Raw genomic sequence first — 16,757 nt, 5'->3', positions numbered from 1 at the left:
CAGAAGATGGTTATCTCTGGCATTTCACCTGACCTACTCACCAAAGACCAGATGTGCTTCAAGTCTTTTTTGAAAAAATATTTATTTATTTATTTTGAGAGAGAGAGAGAGCGCGCGTGCGCACGCGTCGAGGAGGAGCAGAGAGAGAGGAAGAGGGAATCCCAAGCAGACTCCATGCAGAGCTCTGCACGAGGCTCAATCTTACGGCCATGAGACCATGACCTGAGCTGAAATCAAGTCAGACACTTAACCGACTGAGTCCCCCAAAAGTCAGATGTTCTTGTTCCTACAGAAACTTTGTATTCAAGAGTAAATCCTCAGGGAGGCCTGCGTAAAACATACCCATTACCTGACTCAGTCTAGAGCCAGATATCTTGATTTTTATTGTTGGGGAAAGAGCCCTGGGTTAACTAACTAGTTTGTCCAAGATCAGGGTCATAGGTAGTGGAAACAGGTCTTTTGTTTCACACACCTACTTTTGCTTGAGAAAATCCTACCCTAAGGCTGGCAGGAAGAAGTTTGAAACAGCAATGGATCACCCAGAAAATCCACGTGTGTCAGCCCTGAAACGAAGCTCTGAATCCTGGAACGTGGAAGAAGCCAAGTAGGGAGGCCGCTCCGTGTGTCTGGTGACTGGGTTGCCAGGAATTCTTGAGCTAGACTGCGTGCTCCGCTGGTGTGTGGTTGGTTCTGAGTTTGGATGGTGAGGGAGCTTGACATGGAAAGAGCCACTGACAACTGAATTCAAGTCTGAGTTGTGTCCCTGGTGTGCTCTGTGACCCCTCTGGACTGGTAGCCTTGTCTGGGAACGAAGACTTCTCCCCAGGTTGAGAGATGGAAGGGACGTGGGAGCGCCCTGTGGCCTGCTGGTGGGGGCGGTACACGGGCCGGGCCTGCTGCGGTGCTGTCACGGGGGCTGGGGCGGCAGGCAGTTCCCGGAGCCGCGCTCCCTGGCTTCCTCCCCTCACGCTGGGTGTTAGCGCTGTGCCCGTCAGCCTGAGGTGGGCAGCAGTGTGGCCCTCAGGCCGGAGGCCCCTCCTTGTGAGTCAAAGGTAGGCGTTAGCGTTTTGAATAGGACAGGCGGGAAAGCGTACAGTGACGGGTGTCATTTGGGCAGAGACCTCCCGGGCGCGAGGAGGTGAACGGGCCTACCTGTGGGAGGAGTGTTCCAGGAAGGGGGAAGTGCACGTGCCCAGGCCGGGAGGCCAGAGCAAGTCGTGTGTGTTGAGAGAATGGAGTCCAGGCCAGCAGGAGTAGAGTGAGCCTGGGGGCGGGTGGAAGAGGGGCCAGAGGCCGCCGAGGCTTCCAGTCAGGTGCAGGCTCCGCGGACCGTGACCGAGACTGAGGGAGGGGGCGGACTGCACCAGGCCGGGGCTACAGCGGAGCCAGGATTACACCCGGGGCACCCCGCTTCTTCGGCCTGCGCCGTCTCTGGGCCACCAGCCTGCAACCCGGCCCCACCCCCAAAGAGGGAACAAACGCCACCTCTGTTAATCTGGATTAAGTCCAGACGTTCGTGGTGCTCCTGCTGCCTTTCCGGGCGCTCCTTCCTCTGTTACCTTGTTGGATCCTACAGGCGGCAGAGTCAGGATCCTGCCCGGTGGGCATTGCGATCGCCACACCGGTGCCAGCCAGGCCGTCCCCCCTGCTGTGCCTGCCTGTGGTTTCCTGGCGGCCTGGAGAAAGGCTGTTCCCCCACCGCCAGTCCTGACCGTTTGGCTGTAGGGGCTCAGGAATTGAGACCCACCAGAGCAGCCCCCCCCCCCCCCCGGGGTTCACTTGCTTTGGATTCAACTCCAGAGTCTCTTATCTCCATCGTTCAAGTTCCGCCAGGTCAAGGTGTGTTGTGTCTGACACAGGCTGTCAGCACTCTCCTTCCTGTGCCAGGAGACTGGCCATTGTGGGCGCTCAAGGTCACATAGACCCAGTGTGTGAGCGCCTGGCGCCGGGCCACTTCCCAGTGGCGAGGTCCGGGCCCAGCAGCAGTGCTGGGCAGCCAGCAGCCACCGGGAGGGGCAGGCACGGCTGGACTCTGCCTGGTACCGCGCGAGGAATGCAGCGCCTGCGGCAGCTGCAGCCGGCTTGCAGGGGCTCAGCCCTGCTTGGCCAGAATGGAAGAAGCAGGGTTGTCTCCCACACGGAAAGGGAGTGCAGGTTTTGTTAGGGAATGGGGAGCGCTGGGTGGTGCCAGTTACCATAGTTCTGTGCCGGGGACAGGAGGCAGCATGGCAAAGTGTGTGGGCTTGGGGTTGGTCAGATCTGGGTTCGAGTCCCGACTCCCCATACAAAGTGTAATCGTGGGCCCGGTTACTTAGCACCTCACTATCTCGCGCCCCTGCCTTAGGATTGTTCTGTTGATTAAATTACAGAGTTCTTTGCACGGCACCTGGCCATTGTGTGATGAGGCAGTGAGGGCCGTTACTAGCTGGCTGTGACCTTGGAAGTCACGTGTGGAGCAGCATGGCTAGTTCATGGTGGAGCTGGGACGCCCGGCCTCCGGATTCGCCCAGAGGCTTCCGCTGCTCCCTGTTCCTCCGGGCCCCCAGAGCAGGCATGTGTAGAGACCCTGAAGAAGCCAGTTCACAGGCTGAGGCACTGGCCTAGAGTAGCCCAGCCACGGAGGAGCTGGGCCTCGTGCTGTGGCGGCAGCAGGCCTGGGGGGCAGTAGGAGAATTCAGGAGCCATCTGGGGAGGTCACAGAGGACAGGACGTGGTAGTTGGGTGGAAGTGGAGGGGAGACTGATTTCTAGTGTGGCTTTTGCAGCTGGGAATTCGGTGGACTCACGTGAGGGGGAGGCAGAGCAGGTTTGGAGCAGGAGGCATGGGGACAGAACTGGGTTTGGACACGCGTTTGACGGTCCTGTGGGCCATCCAGGTGGAGATGACCAGGGCGTAAGAATTTGGGCAGTGAACCGCTGGGGCTGGAGCCCCAATCTTCTTCACACCCTGAGGCTAGAGCTGGTTCCTCAGTAGATAGACCAGCCTCTGGTGGCCTTGGCTTCCTTTCCACAGTGTCTCTGGCTTCCTCATACACTGGGCTGCGAGCCCAAAACGGGGCTTCTCTTCCCAATACGGCCTTGACCTTGGGTGGCTTCTGATCACCTCCTTATCTGCAAAATGAGGCGGTGAGAGCAGCTGTCATCCGAGGGCTGCAGCATTCTGGGTACCGTACCAGGACTGGGATGGGCCAGGAGTCCCGAGAATACTCGAAGTGCTTAGCAGTGGCCTTTGCGTAGTGAGAATTCAGTGAATAAGTGGGGAGTGCCTGAGGAAGTGAGTGAGGGGATTGAATGAAACAACGGAAGTGAATGAATACTGATGGAGTGTGCCTTCAATCCTTTCTAGAATGCGGAGGCATAGAATGAATACATGATGAATATCTGCACTACCCAGCAGTCTTTGGCCAATGGGAGCTGTGGCGGGGCCCGCACTGGCTCCTAACAGTGGCCTTTCATCCCCATCCCCCAGCCTGCCCTGTAGCCTGGGGAGGGGCTGGAGGGAGCTGTCACTGCGGGTCACTGAGGGGGGTGGGGGGGGAAAGGGCATCAGGAAAGGGCCGGGGTGGGGGAGGGGCAATCTGAAGGTCCAAAGCCTGACCAGCAGTTTCCTGATGTTTTCCGGAGGGAGGGGGCAATGGGAAGCTGCAAATCATCCTGGTGCCTGTGGCTGCACATTCCTGTCACATCTGCAGCTGAAATTCCCAGCTTTTCCTTATTTCTGGCCCTACCCGTCCCTGTGCAGCCGCTCGATCAAGATCAAGGTACCTCCCTTCTGTCACCCCCCCCTCCCCCCCGCCGTACATCCCCCAGGAAGCTGGTGGACTCCTCTCTGGTCCTGGTTAGGACCAGGAGCATCCGTTCCAGTCCTGACTCCGCCCCACCCCCATAAGCGGGGACATTTCCGGCACGTTGCTCAACTTCTCTGAGCCTCTGCTGCTTGTCCTCAGTCAAGTGGAGAGTAGTTCTCCCCCACCTGCCCCCCCACCCCCGGCTCTCTCCGCCTCAGCGTATAAAGCTGTAGGGTCACATCCGTCCCCAGCCGTGTTGTGCTGTGTGTCACCTGGAGGTGAGGCGTCCCCTCTCTAACCTCTGTTCTATTTAGAGGAAGAAGCAGCTTTCAGAGCTTCCACAGAAAGGTCTCACTTTCTGTTTCAGACAGGAAGGGCTGCCTTGCTCGCGGTTCCATGTGGACAGTCAGGTAAGTGGGAGACAAATAGCCCATTTCCAGTGTCTGACAGCCCCTTCCTTGTCAGGTGCTCCCTGGGGGAGAGGTGGCCTTCCCGTGTCCGAAGGTCTCCGAAACCATTTTCTACCCTGCTTGCTCTGCTTTTCACCTGCACAGCCGGCCAGGTGGATGAGGAGGGGTAGCTGGGAGGGCTGTGGCCTTCCCGATCGCCACCGTAACCCCCTGGTCGCCCCTGAAGAGCCCAGCCATCAGCAGGGCGGCTTTGCCGACTCAGAGTCAGGCCTTCCAGTCTCTCTGCTCCTTCCTGTCACATTTCTGTTCCAGGGTCCCTCCTGCAGAGCAGCAGGAGCCTGACTGTTAGGGTCTTGAACACTAGATCAGCCCCCGAGCAGGAACCTGCTAGAAGAATCCCAGTACCAATCATGTTTATCGCAGTTGGAGGCGAGAGCCTGAGCTGGAGGCCTTGGGGGCCCACGTCCAGGGTTGGCCTCTGGCCTTGCGGACAGGGGACAGGGTCTCTGAAGGCTGTGGAGCCGGGGCTCTGGGGAGGGTCCTTGCTCACCACGCTCATGGCTAGACAAGAAGGAGTGAATTTAGGTGCAAACTTAGTTGTGCAGTGGTGAACTGGACACCTTGCCGGCCTCAGTATACCAGTGACACATCTTCGTGGTGCAAGTTCTTTGTGAAGTCAGAGTGAGGCAGTAGGGCTTCAAATACAAAACCTTATCCTTATCAGTAAGTGGGGATCATGTGATAGTCCCAAGCCCGTAGCGTTGTCTCGGGGAATCAAAGAGGTAATACAGCAAAAACAGCGCGCGCGCACGCACACACACACACACACACAAACACACACACGATGTCTGCCATATATGGTTAGTGCTGAGCAAAGGTGAGCTGTCAGAATTACTGAGGGTCTCACAGTCCACTGGGGAGAGACATATATGCACAAGTAAATGCCACATAATATGAACAACTGTTCAAATACCACCTCCTCCATGCAGCTGTCAGGGATATACCCTCAGTCCCTGGGCAGGAGATGAGAGGTTCCTTCTGGAAGCCCTGTTGCCCTTTGCTTTTTTCTTATTTTCTCATCGCATCCGTTGTTTCTCTGTGAATATTTATTGCAATTGTTTACATACCTGTCTTCCGCACTGGTCCGCCAGTCCCTCCAGGGGAGGTGTGTGGAGATTCCTGATGGAAACCAGCAAGGATATCCTCTCTAGGTTCCGTCTAATTGTAAGGGTGAGATTCTGTGAGAGGGCCTGGAGTTGTGGCTTCTGTCTGGGCCTATCAGGGAAGGCTTCGTGGAGGAGGTGATGTCGGAGCTGGGCCTTGAAGGCTGTACAGGTTTAGAACAGCAGCCATAATGAGTGAGGGGCAGGGTGGCAGCCAGTAGCACAGGGAGTAAGAGTTGGGGGGATGGGGTTCAGGCCCAGTTTCCCCTCTCAGTGCGTCTACCACTCTTGGCAAACACCTCCCCTCCCTGGGCTCTAGTCTCCCCTGTCAGTATTAGGAGAGAGCTTTGCTAGGTAACCCCTGATGGTCCTTAGCAGCTTGGATGTTTAGTGGCTTCATTGACCCACTTCCCCTCCTGGGACGGACCCAGATGGCAAACCATGAGTATTTCCCTGCTCAGAGTGCACCCGCCCAGTGACCGGCAGTGCGTGGTCTTCTCTGTTCTGGAGAGTTGAGTTGGAAGGTTGTTTGGTTTTGGGGTCAGGATGCACGCCTTCATGCCTAGTCCCAGATGGCTTTTCCTGAATATGTCTATGTGGGCAGCAGCATGGCCTTTGAAGAACGGCTTGGGGTAGCTGGGATTCCAGGGCCCCGAGCTCAGCTTGGCGGCCCGGGGTCAGGGCTCGGGATGCTGTCCCGGCTTGCTCAGGGCGTGCTTCTGGCCCAGCGAGAGTGAGTGGCAGTGAAGCTGCTGCCACTTGTGCCACCCGAGCCTCCCACATGCCTCCCCAGCCCTGAGGTCCCACAATGCGCCTATTGTCCATGCTTCTGCCAGGCAGCCCCCAGGGAGCAGCTCAGAGCCAAGGGCCTGGGCATCGCCCTAATTCCAGGGGGGGCACGGTCTGGGCAGAAAAGCACAGTGGCCAGACCTCCATGGAACCTGGAGAACCATAGAATCTGGCAGACAGAGCAGCTTAGAAGGAGGAAATCTTACAATGAGAAAACCACGGGGCTGAGGCTCCAGGCTGTGCGGACGGGAAGGATGGCCCAGCTCCAACGCGCCGCTCCCTTGTCTTATTTCAGTTTTTTCTTACAGAGTTTTACTTGCTCCCCCTAACCTACCCAGGTTCCTCATCTTTTAATGTTTTTTATTTCTTTTTGAGAGAGAGAGCACGCATGAGCAGGAGAGGGGCCGACAGAGAGGGAGACATAGAATCCAAAGCAGGCTCCAGGCTCTGAGCTGTCAGCACAGAGCCCGACGCGGGGCTTGAACTCGTGAATCACAAGATCATGACCTGAGCCGAAGGACTGAGCCACCCAGGCACCCCGAGGCTGGTTTTGTTTTAAAACCAGAGCCCAATTTTCTCCTAGCAATGTTGATTACTTTGTAAACAATGTTGTGTTGGTATGAGAAAGTTAAGGTGATTGTTTTTTTCAAGTGACTGGTTAATACAATGACCAGAATAAAGGTTTAGCAATGAACAAATACTGTGTGATTCCACTTATATGAGGTACTTACGTGAGAGTCAGAAAGCAAAATGGTGGCTGTCTGGCACTGGGAGGAGGAGGAGCAGGAGGGGAGGTTGGCCATGAGCGCCAATGGGTCCAGGGTTTTGGGGATGGATGAAGACATTCCAAATTAAATAGTGGTGACGGTTGCACAATTCTGTGAATATCATAGAAACCATTGATCTGTACACTTTTCTTTCTTTAATGTTTTTATTTCTGAGAGAGAGAGAGAGTGAGCAGGGGAGGGTCAGAGAGACTGCACAAGATACAGAACATGAAACAGGCTCCAGGCTCTGAGCTAACTGTCAGCACAGAGCCCAATGTGGGGCTCAAACCCACGAAGCTGAGATCATGACCTTAGCCGAGGTCGGACGCTTAACTGATTGAGCCCCCCAGGCGCCCCTGTACACTTTTAAGAGGGACTTTGTGATACGTGAATTAGATCTCAAAGCTGTTATTTTAAAAAGTTATACCTACTGTTGTTACAAATTCAAACCATAATGACTTATTTTTTTAAAAAAAATTTTTAATATATTTTATTTTGAGAGACAGAGACAGAGAACAAGTGGGGGAGGGGCAGAGAGAGATGGAGACAGAATCCGAAGCAGGCTTCAGGCTCTGAGCTGTCAGCACAGAGTCCCACGGACTGTGAGATCATGACCTGAGCTGAAGTCAGATGCTTAGCTGACTAACCACCCAGGTGTCCCTTGGGTCCATGTTTGAATACAAATGCACGGATAAGGTCTGAAAGGGTAAGTTTCAAACTGACAAATGTGGCTACATCTTAGAAGGGGGCTGGAACTGAGAGAGACAAATAGGAATGTTAGCTTTTATTTTTAAATAAAAATTTTTTAATGTTTATATTTTTTGAAAGAGAGGGTACAAACAGGGGAGGGGCGGGTGGTGGGGAGACACAGAATCCAAAGCAGGCTCCAGGCTCTGAGGTGTCAGCACGGGGCTTGAACCCACGAACCACGAGATCATAACCTGAACCAAAGCTGGATGCTCAACCGACTGAGCCACCCAGGCACTCCTGTTTTTTAAATTTTTGATAAGTAGAATGTGATCACTTAATTGGTAGTTAAAAAATAAAGAAAAGTACTGAATTAAGGGCCCAAATCTCTCAGTCCTAATCCTGAAATTACGGTATGATTTGGGGCCAGGCTGTGTGTGGCTTCTGACCTCACCTGTAAGAACCCAGTCCCACCACCCACCTGAACCCTGGATTAACGGTCTGCACAGCCTTTTTTTCTTTCCTTTTTAAGCAAGCTCTATACCCAACATGGGGCTTGAACTCGCGTCATGTGTTCCACCGACTGAGCCAGCCAGGCACCCCATGCACAGCAGTCTTTCCTCCACCATCTCACCTGATTACCCACAACCCTGGGATGCAGGCAAGGCAAAGGTCATTACCCCCTGTCAGGTAGGAAGCTAGGGCTCCTGGGGGTGAGCTGTCTGGCCTGCAGTCACACAGCTGTGGCCACGCAGGTCCTTATTTCCTAGCGTGGTGAGCTGACTCAGATAATGAGCTTATAAGTGGGCTACCCACAAATGGGCTAATGGGGGCCCAGGGGGCTGTGCCTGTGCCCTATAAGTTATTATTATGGCAAACGGGATCAACATCTGATCTGGAGCTGTCGTCAGCGACTTGAAGGGAGCCCCTTAGGCTGGTGAGGAGAGGGATAGAATCCCTCTTGGGTGTTAAAGAAAGTCCTGGTGGCCTTTGAAGGCCAGGGTGGGTCTCGAGGCCAAGTCTCTGATTCAGTGAAAGGGACCTTCCTTTCCTGCAGTTGCCTTTCCACAGGGGACAGGGCAGGAGGTAGCAAGCACAGGGCCGGTGAGGGGTCAAGAGGGCTGGCTGGGCACCCTGGCCTGTGGCAGCCACTTCCTAGGTGGCCTGAGAGTCTACATTCTGGGCCACGAATGTGCCTTCCAGCCTTGAACAGATCTAAGATGTAAGGCTGGCCCTGGTCGGGGTCGTAATGGCATTCTGGGCTGGGGCTCCCTAAGTCCTTGGGGGGGGGGGCATCCCCAAGTGGGCTTCTCTACTCCACAATTCACCAAGAGGCCCAGGTGAGAAACTGGGTACAAACTGTTTTTTTAATTTTCTTTTTATTTTTTTTAAACATTTATTTTTGAGAGACAGAGCAAGCATGAGTGGGGAGGGCCAGAGAGAGAAGGAGACACAGCATCGGAAGCAGGCTCCAGGCTCTGAGCTGTCAGCACAGAGCCCCACGCGGGGCTTGAACTCACGGACCGCGAGATCATGACCTGAGCTGAAGTCGGACGCTTAACCGACTGAGACACCCAGGCGCCCCCAAAACTGTTTTCAATCCATTTTGCCTCATGTTTACCAGGTACCAGGTAACAATCATTGGAATGTACGAGCGATAACTGAAAGGTCAGGCACATTGTGTCATAATCCTCTCAGCCACTTTGTAAAAAGCAAGAATTATCCCCATTTTTTTTAAATTGGGGAATTAATATGCAGAGTTATATTAGTTTCAGGTGGACAATATAATGATTCAACAATTCCGTACATTAGTAATTATCCCTATTTTTTAAAATTAAAAAAAATTCTTTTTTTAATTTGAGAGAGAGAGGGAGAGAGAATCCCAAGCAGGCTCCGCACTATCAGCGGATGGCCCTACTTGGGGCTCAAACTCACCAATTGTGAGATTGGGACCTGAGGCGAAATCAAGAGTCAGCGACTTAATGCTTACCGGGCTGAGCCCCCTAGGTGCCCCTATACCCTATTTTTAAGATGTGGAAACAAGTTCAGGGAGGCACACCATCACTGGGCGGAGTGAGTGGGGGAAGCCAGCATTCCGGCCTGGGTGGGTATGGCTCCCAAAGCCCTGTTCTTTCCAACCTCCACGGGCTGAGGGCTGACTAAGACCCTAACCCCTGCAGGGAGGGGAGCTGCAGACCCATCCCAGCTAACTATTACATCGGTCGGAATGACGTCACCACCATGGCAGCTGAGCGTTCGGCTGATTCATCTGAGGTCGGGATGGGCCTCTGGGGAGGAGTCCCTGACCCGGGTGTTGGAGAGGAGAGCAGAATGTGGCTTGGGGCTGAGGCCCGGAGCCACGCTGGACAAGGGCCTGCTTCCCACAGGTCCGTCCACAGGGGCCCCACCCACCATCACTTTTACTGGGGCTGGGATGGGAGGGGGAGGTGATTCCATTGGGGAGGGGAAGATCCCCGAGCCTACGCAGGGGGAGGGAACCCTGAAGGACACCTGGGCTGATGGGGGGCGGGGGAGGGGGTGGTGGGAGCGTGGAGTCACCCTGGCAGGCAATGGGGGGAGGGGATGGTGGCAGACAGGACTGTGGAGGTCAGAGGTGCTTTGGAGTGGTGAGACAGGGTCAGGGAAGCTGGTGGCCCTCTGGGGGTGCTTTGCGGTCAGCAGGGGAACGACCTGATTGGCCCGAGGTGGGGGTAATGCCTGCCCCAAGTTTCAGACCAGGAGAGCTGAGTGTGGGTTTAGGGAAGTCAGTGTAGGGGATCTGCAGGTCCTTAGGCCAAAGCTTGGGCAGAGAGCGGAAAGGAGAATTCCAGGTGGGCATCGTGGTGGAGGTAGCGGGATGGAAGAAGTCACTGTGGGCCGGGCAAGTCCGCCGCGAGTGACGGGACTGTCCCGGAGTCCTCTGAGGGCTTCCCGAGGGGAAGCGGTGACCGGGACCGCGGAGCTGAGGGGCAGTGGGTAGTCCGGCCCGCGGGCGGGCGGGGGCGCGTCTGGGGGCGGAGCCGCCGCTGGGTGGGGCGCCAGGCCCCCAGCTCCCGGCGGCTGCGGGCGGGGACCGAGGCCAGCGGGACGCCCGCGCCTGCGGCCGGGCGCACAGCGAGGGGGGCGGGCGGCGGTGAGTAGGCGGCGGCCGGGCCGGGCCACGCGGGCGGCGGCTGCTCGGGCAGGTCCGGGCAGGGCCGGGCGGGGAGCAGCGCGCCCAGCCGGGACCCGCGCCGGAGCCGGAGCGCGGACACCGAGGCCGCGGCCCCGCCTCCTCCCCGCCCTGCGCCCGCCGCCCGCCGGTCGGCGCCGGCAGCTCGGAGCGGCGCCGGAGTAGGAGCTGGAGCCGCCGCCGGAAACCGGCCCGAGAGGGGCCCGGGGGTGACGCCTGATCCCGGCGGCGCCCGGAGCCGGGCCCGAGCCCCGCGCGGCTCATGGCGGGGCCGCGGGGCGCGCTGCTGGCCTGGTGCCGCCGCCAGTGCGAGGGCTACCGAGGCGTGGACATCCGCGACCTGAGCAGCTCCTTCCGGGACGGCCTGGCCTTCTGCGCCATCCTGCACCGGCACCGGCCCGACCTGCTGTGAGTGCCGGGGAGGTGGGGGGAGGCGGGCGGGCCGGGGCGTAGGGCGGCGCGGGCCGGAGCTGGGGACCCCCGCCCCCCTCAGTGACGCGGAACCCGGGCGGTGGCAGGCGCCGCCCCCCGGAGACCGAGACGCCGACCCTGCCGACGGCCCTGAACGACTCTGGAGGCATTGAGCACCCGTCACCCGGGAGGGGAGGGGGCTCCCGTCCCCCACGAAGCCCCGACCCGCCCACTGGGACACCGAGCCTGTCCCCATACTAGTCCCTAGCCTAGGGGCACCGGCCCCGCCCATAGGGCACTGATTTCCGCCAAAGGGACACTGAGCCCCCGGAGGCCTTAACTCTGAAGGGGCACCGAGCTCTCCTTGGGAACCCTGGGCCTTTCCCGCACGAAAGTGCTTTCAAACAGGCGCACTGAACACCTCCCTCCCTCTCGGAGGCATTGAGGCCCGTCCCCTCTCTGAGGGGTTCCCCTTGCTCACTTCTCTGATTCCCCTGGGCCATCTTTTCTCCAGCGCGCTAGCATAGTGCCTGGCACAGAGGAGAGCCCAGGTTAATAGTGGTTGGATGGGTGGATATACACCCCTACCTCCCAGTGTGTGCCCCCCCCCCGCCCTGCTGTCCTTAGTGGGGAGGGAGGCTGAGTGAAGGCCCATAAGGTCTGACTGACAGCCCCCACTGGGCTACTCCAGGGTGGGAAAGGGCCCCTTCTTGCCCCCCAGCTGCCCAGTGAGGTTCTCATGGAAAAGTGTGTTCCGACCCCCAGAACAGTTGACTTGGGACTTTTTTCTCAGCTGTCCCTGCCTTGGCCCCCGGAACTTCCATTCATTCATTCACTCACCCATTCACTCATTCATAAAACACCACTGAAAATTAAGCTGGGACCCACCATTTCTTGGGCTTCCTGTCTCATCTGCGACTTGAGACGGAGTCCCTGTCCTTGCCTCTCTTGCCAACAGCGCCCCCAACAGGGCTCCCGGAGCCTTGGCGTGCTCTGCAGTCTTTCTGTGTCTGTTCCACTGCAGACCCGTGCTCCCCCTGGAGCATCTGAGAGGACTCTGATGAGGGAGAGAAGGGAGGAGAGGACTGTCTCAAGGATTCCATGGGGCGGATGCACTTGGTTCACTCTCTACCTGGTGGTACAATGTCTGGGTGCGGCTGGGTCTGCGTTGGGCCCTGGAGTGGAAGGTTTTGGGGGATGTGGATGCCAAAGCGAAGCAGATGAGGTGGAGACATACATGGGCTTCTGCCTGCCGTGAGACATGTGACAGCTGCACCAACACAGGCTTGGAGTGGGTGAGCTCCGGAGTGGGGGTTGGGGAGAGAAGGGCACCCAGATTGGACCTGTGTGTTGGTAAAGAGGGCTCACTGACTGGGGACAGGCAGGGAGGCAGGAGGCAGGGGACAGGGCCAGTTGTGTGAAGGGACCCAGTGTCAGACTAAGTGCAGGCTGTTTGGTTTTGTTCAGCTCCCGCATGTTCTTTATTTTTAATAAAAATTTTTTTTAATGTTTTATTTATTTTTGAGAGAGAGACAGTGTGAGCAGGGAGAGTCAGAGAGAGAGGGAAATACAGAATCTGAAGACAGGCTCCAGGCTCTGAGCTAGCTATCAGCACAGAGCGCGAACCCACGAACCCTGAGATCATGACCTGAGCCGAAGTCGGACGCCTAACCGACTGAGCCACCCAGGCGCCCCAGCTCCCGCATGTTCTAAGTGTGCCACCTTGGGTAAACCACTGGACCCCCTCCAGGCATCAGTTTCCTCATCTGTAAAGTGGGGCTGATAATAGAACCTATGTCAGGAAATTGTCTGAGGGGTGAGTGAGATAATGAACATGCAATTAACATTGGTTATTCGAAAGTCATGTGATTAGACAGTAGGGTGTGATGAGTGTGTGTTACCTTCCTTTATTCAGCAGTATTTACAGAGTTACCACTCGTGCTGGGCCCTGCTTGGCAATGGGGATGGCAGGGGCCAGGTGAGGGCTGAGGGGAGGGTGTGCCAGCCAGAGGGGGCCACCTGAGCAGAGACCCCGGGAGGGAGCCACGCTGGGGCATGTGACACATGGTAGGGAGGCCCTGGAGACGCAGCTGGCCCGGGGTGCCAGGGCCTCTTGCTGGCTGAAGCGGGTGGATGGGTTTTAAGCAGGGGAGGGAAGCTCCCGTGCTACCAGCCCATTGCACTGGAGAGAAACTGAGGCCTAGCTGCCACGTAAGGCATGGGGAGGATCCCATGAGAGTAGGGGTAGGGCAAGGGCCGAGGGCAAAAATCATCTAAAAGGTTCAAGCTCTTGGAGCTGTGGGCCCTGCCTCTGCCAGGGGGTGGGGTTTGCCCTGCTGAAGGGGACAGTTCATTGTTCCCCACCACTGCCCACCCCCCACCTCCAATCCAGGCATTTTAAGCTCCCTTGAGGGCAGAGGCCATGTGGGTTTCATTTTTGTGTCCTTGTCTCCCCCAGAGCCAAATAGAACTTCCCAGGGCTTTTGAAAACTCTTAGAAAATATCTGTTGTTACTAAAGTCCAGATGTTGATCAGGGACAGAGATGGGGGTGGGGGAAGAAGCTGGAGGGAATACTAGTATCTCAGGGGCTTTTCTGGTTGTCACACTGTTTCCAGAATTTATTCATTCGATGAACATTTATGGAGCGCTTATGGAGTACCAGGAAGCTCACGGGGTGTCGGGGGCACAAGGTGAACAAAATGTGACGCCAGCCTTCTAGGAAAACTGCCAGGGAGGCTGAAATAAACTGCCAGGACCATTGCTTTTGTCTCATTTGGTCTCCGAACAAGCCTTTCCTGGGGCTGGGCTGCGACCCCTCACCCATTCACAGTGTTGCCGGACAAGAGGCTGAGGTGTAGCGATGTTAAATAGCTTATGATCACACTCTTAGGCGGTGGCAAAGCAAGAGGACTTAGGGACCCAGCCTCGGGTGGCGGGAGGGAAGTCACCTGGCCAGACGTGGCAAAAGGGCTGAGGCTCATACGTAGTCTGCTCCCCTGTCCTAGCCCACCCAGCCTTGGGGCGCCTCCCTCTTGGGTTCTCAGGCTCCCCTTTCCTGCCTCTGCCCACGGTTCATTGTACTTGACTCTGCCTGGAGAAGTCAGGGGCGGGAGGAGGAGGGCATGCTTGCCTGCTCCCTTGTGTCACTGAGGTCTGTCCTTCACCCAACCCAGACTCAAACCGTCCTCCCCACCAACCTGGAGCTCCCCCAACTTACAGGTGGGAAAACGGAGGCTGAGATGGCTGCTGACCTGCCCAAGGTCACACAGCCGGGCCTGGAAGAGCAGAGCCTGGGACTCTGAGCTTGGAGGTGGTGCTGCTGCCTGCTCTGGCCTCTGGACCCACCGTCTGGGAGAGTCAAGGCTGCACTTTTCAGCCATAGAAGGGCAAGGCTTTGGGCTGGTGCACCCAGGAGGCTGCCGCACAGGAAGGCTGTGCTGCTTCTGCTGGCTGAGGGGGAGGAAGGGGATAAATAGAGCCGCAGGCCAGCCAGCTGTCTCTTGCCAGGGTCCCCAAGGCAGGCCCTGCTGCCTCTCACCTGTCCCAGCTTACAAACTGGGAAACCCTTTACCGCGCCCCCAACAGAAGGCGTCTCCAGGAGCGGCCCAGCAGGTCAGCCAGGCATTCAGTGTCAGTAGCTCTGGAGTATGTAGATTTCCAGTCCGGTTCAAACTTGTTCTTCTGTTCCTGGCCCCATTAATAAACATTCATCTTGGGGCTGGGCTGGGGATTCAGCAAGTTGGTATGACTTCTCTGGGTTTGTGATAGGCAGTGGAAAGTCCAGAAACGTGCTTTCTTAGGGCTGGGTGGTTTCCGGTCTCTGGGTCTCAGGGTCCTCATCCGTAAAATGGGATCCATACCTGCCAGTTGAGCTGCTACGTAGATAAATTCCAGACAGGAGCTCAGCACAGGTCATCCATCTGTGGCTGTTCCTGTCATTCCAAACATTAGTCCTGGTCTTAGGGTTGTGTTTTGTTGTTGGTGTTTTTTTTTTTTTTTTTTTAAGTTTATTTGTTTTGAGAACGGGAGAGAAAATCTCAAGCAGGTACAGCACTGTCAGTGCACAGCCCAACTTGGGGCTCGATCTCACAAGCCATGAGAACATGACCTGAGCGGAGATCAAGAGTCAGACGCTTAACACACTGAGCCACCCAGGCGCCCCTTAGTTTTGCCTTTGTCACTGACATAGGGCGAGGCTTTCTGGTGCTGTGAGAGAAGGGGTCTTAAACTTGAAAGCTTGGACTTGAGCCCCGCCCCTTCAGAGTGATTTCCAGCCGCTGCTTGGATGCCGCAGGGGGCCATGAGCTCATCCTCTGCCCCGACCTGGCAGACCTGGCTGAGGGCTGGCTGACGTTTCCTCCTTGACGGTCCACAGACCCCTCCCCCACCCTGCTGAGGCCCACACTGGGTGGGATGAGGTCACGGCCACCATTCCTTCCAGATTCCGCACCCCTGTGCCAGTCACCTCCTCAGTGCTTCTCCTCCCCTTTACCTTTTGCAGAGATTTTGATTCACTTTCCAAGGACAATGTCTTCGAGAACAACCGTCTGGTGAGTCCCTGAGCAGATGGAAGCCCTAGAAGCTATGGGCGTGCGGAGCGGGGTGGGAGGGGGCAGGGGTTTTGCAGGGCAGGGGCTGAGGCAAGGGGATCCCCAGACCAGCTCCCTGAGAAGCTGCTTTGCGCTGGGGCCCTGCCTGCCCCTCTCCCCACCCCGCTTCTTCCTTCTGGCCGCCCTGTGTCTGGAGCACCAGCCCCGCCCTCCTCCAGGCCATCATGTGGGGGCCAGAGCTGAGGGGAGCCTGTAGTCTCGGACCCTTCATCCCACTGGGGGGAAGTGGGTCTCAGCTTTGGGGCACCCACTAACCCTGCCTCCTCTTCCTCTTCCTGTTGTGGCTGCTTTCACACCCACTCCTGCACCTTCCCCCACTGCCCCCACCGCCTCTACCCCTCCACCTTCCCCCACCCCTGCCCCCACCCCTACCCTTGCACCGCCCCTCTACCCCCCACTCCCCCCACCGCCTCTACCCCTCCACCTTCCCCCACCCCTGCCCCCACCCCTACCCTTGCACTGCCCCTCTACCCTCCCCACTCCACACCTGCCCCCACCCCAGGCCTTTGAAGTGGCCGAGAAGGAGCTGGGGATTCCTGCTCTCCTGGACCCCAGTGACATGGTCTCCATGAGTGTCCCGGACTGCCTCAGCATCATGACCTACGTGTCCCAGTATTACAATCACTTCTCCAGCCCTGGCCAAGGTGAGAGGGGACCAGCCCTGCAAGGGAGGCTGGTCCTGGGGCGGCAGGGAGGGGACTGGGGATGCGCAGGACTGATTTTCTGAGCGTTAAAGGGGCAGGTGGGCAAGCAGTACGTCATTTGTTCACCAGATCATTCATCCAGGCACTGAGTACACAGCACTGAGTACACAGCACTGAGCACTGCGATAACAGTTCACAATCTTCTGGGCAACAAACACCTAAACCAGTCACTGAACAAAATAAAGGTCGAGAGACTAAGCAGGGCGACCTCACTCGCCCGCCTGTGAGTTCACCTCTCTGGCACTCACCCTCACTT

The 16,757-nt window shown here is 57.0% G+C and overlaps 1 protein-coding gene across 2 annotated transcripts in view; it reads left to right on the top strand.

Annotated features, from left to right (window-relative positions):
• Window positions 1-10,210: 10,210 nt before the first annotated feature.
• The window catches only part of MICALL1 (MICAL like 1), a 30,843-nt gene continuing 24,296 nt past the window's right edge, over window positions 10,211-16,757 (top strand). The window contains exons 1-3 of one of the 2 annotated variants that reach the window (XM_039246113.1): window positions 10,211-10,434; window positions 15,689-15,737; window positions 16,300-16,441. In XM_039246113.1, the coding sequence (XP_039102044.1) occupies window positions 16,357-16,441 (85 nt within the window). In that variant the 5' untranslated portion in view covers window positions 10,211-10,434; window positions 15,689-15,737; window positions 16,300-16,356. Of the gene's footprint in view, window positions 10,435-10,649; window positions 11,184-15,688; window positions 15,738-16,299; window positions 16,442-16,757 lie in introns of those variants that run through there. The other variant, XM_039246112.1, reaches the window with a different exon arrangement.

The sequence above is a fragment of the Hyaena hyaena genome, unplaced genomic scaffold, assembly GCF_003009895.1.
Source record: "Hyaena hyaena isolate Hyena2069 unplaced genomic scaffold, ASM300989v1 scaffold_280, whole genome shotgun sequence".
Lineage (NCBI taxonomy): Eukaryota > Metazoa > Chordata > Mammalia > Carnivora > Hyaenidae > Hyaena > Hyaena hyaena.
This window is presented reverse-complemented; position numbering and strand designations above follow the sequence as displayed.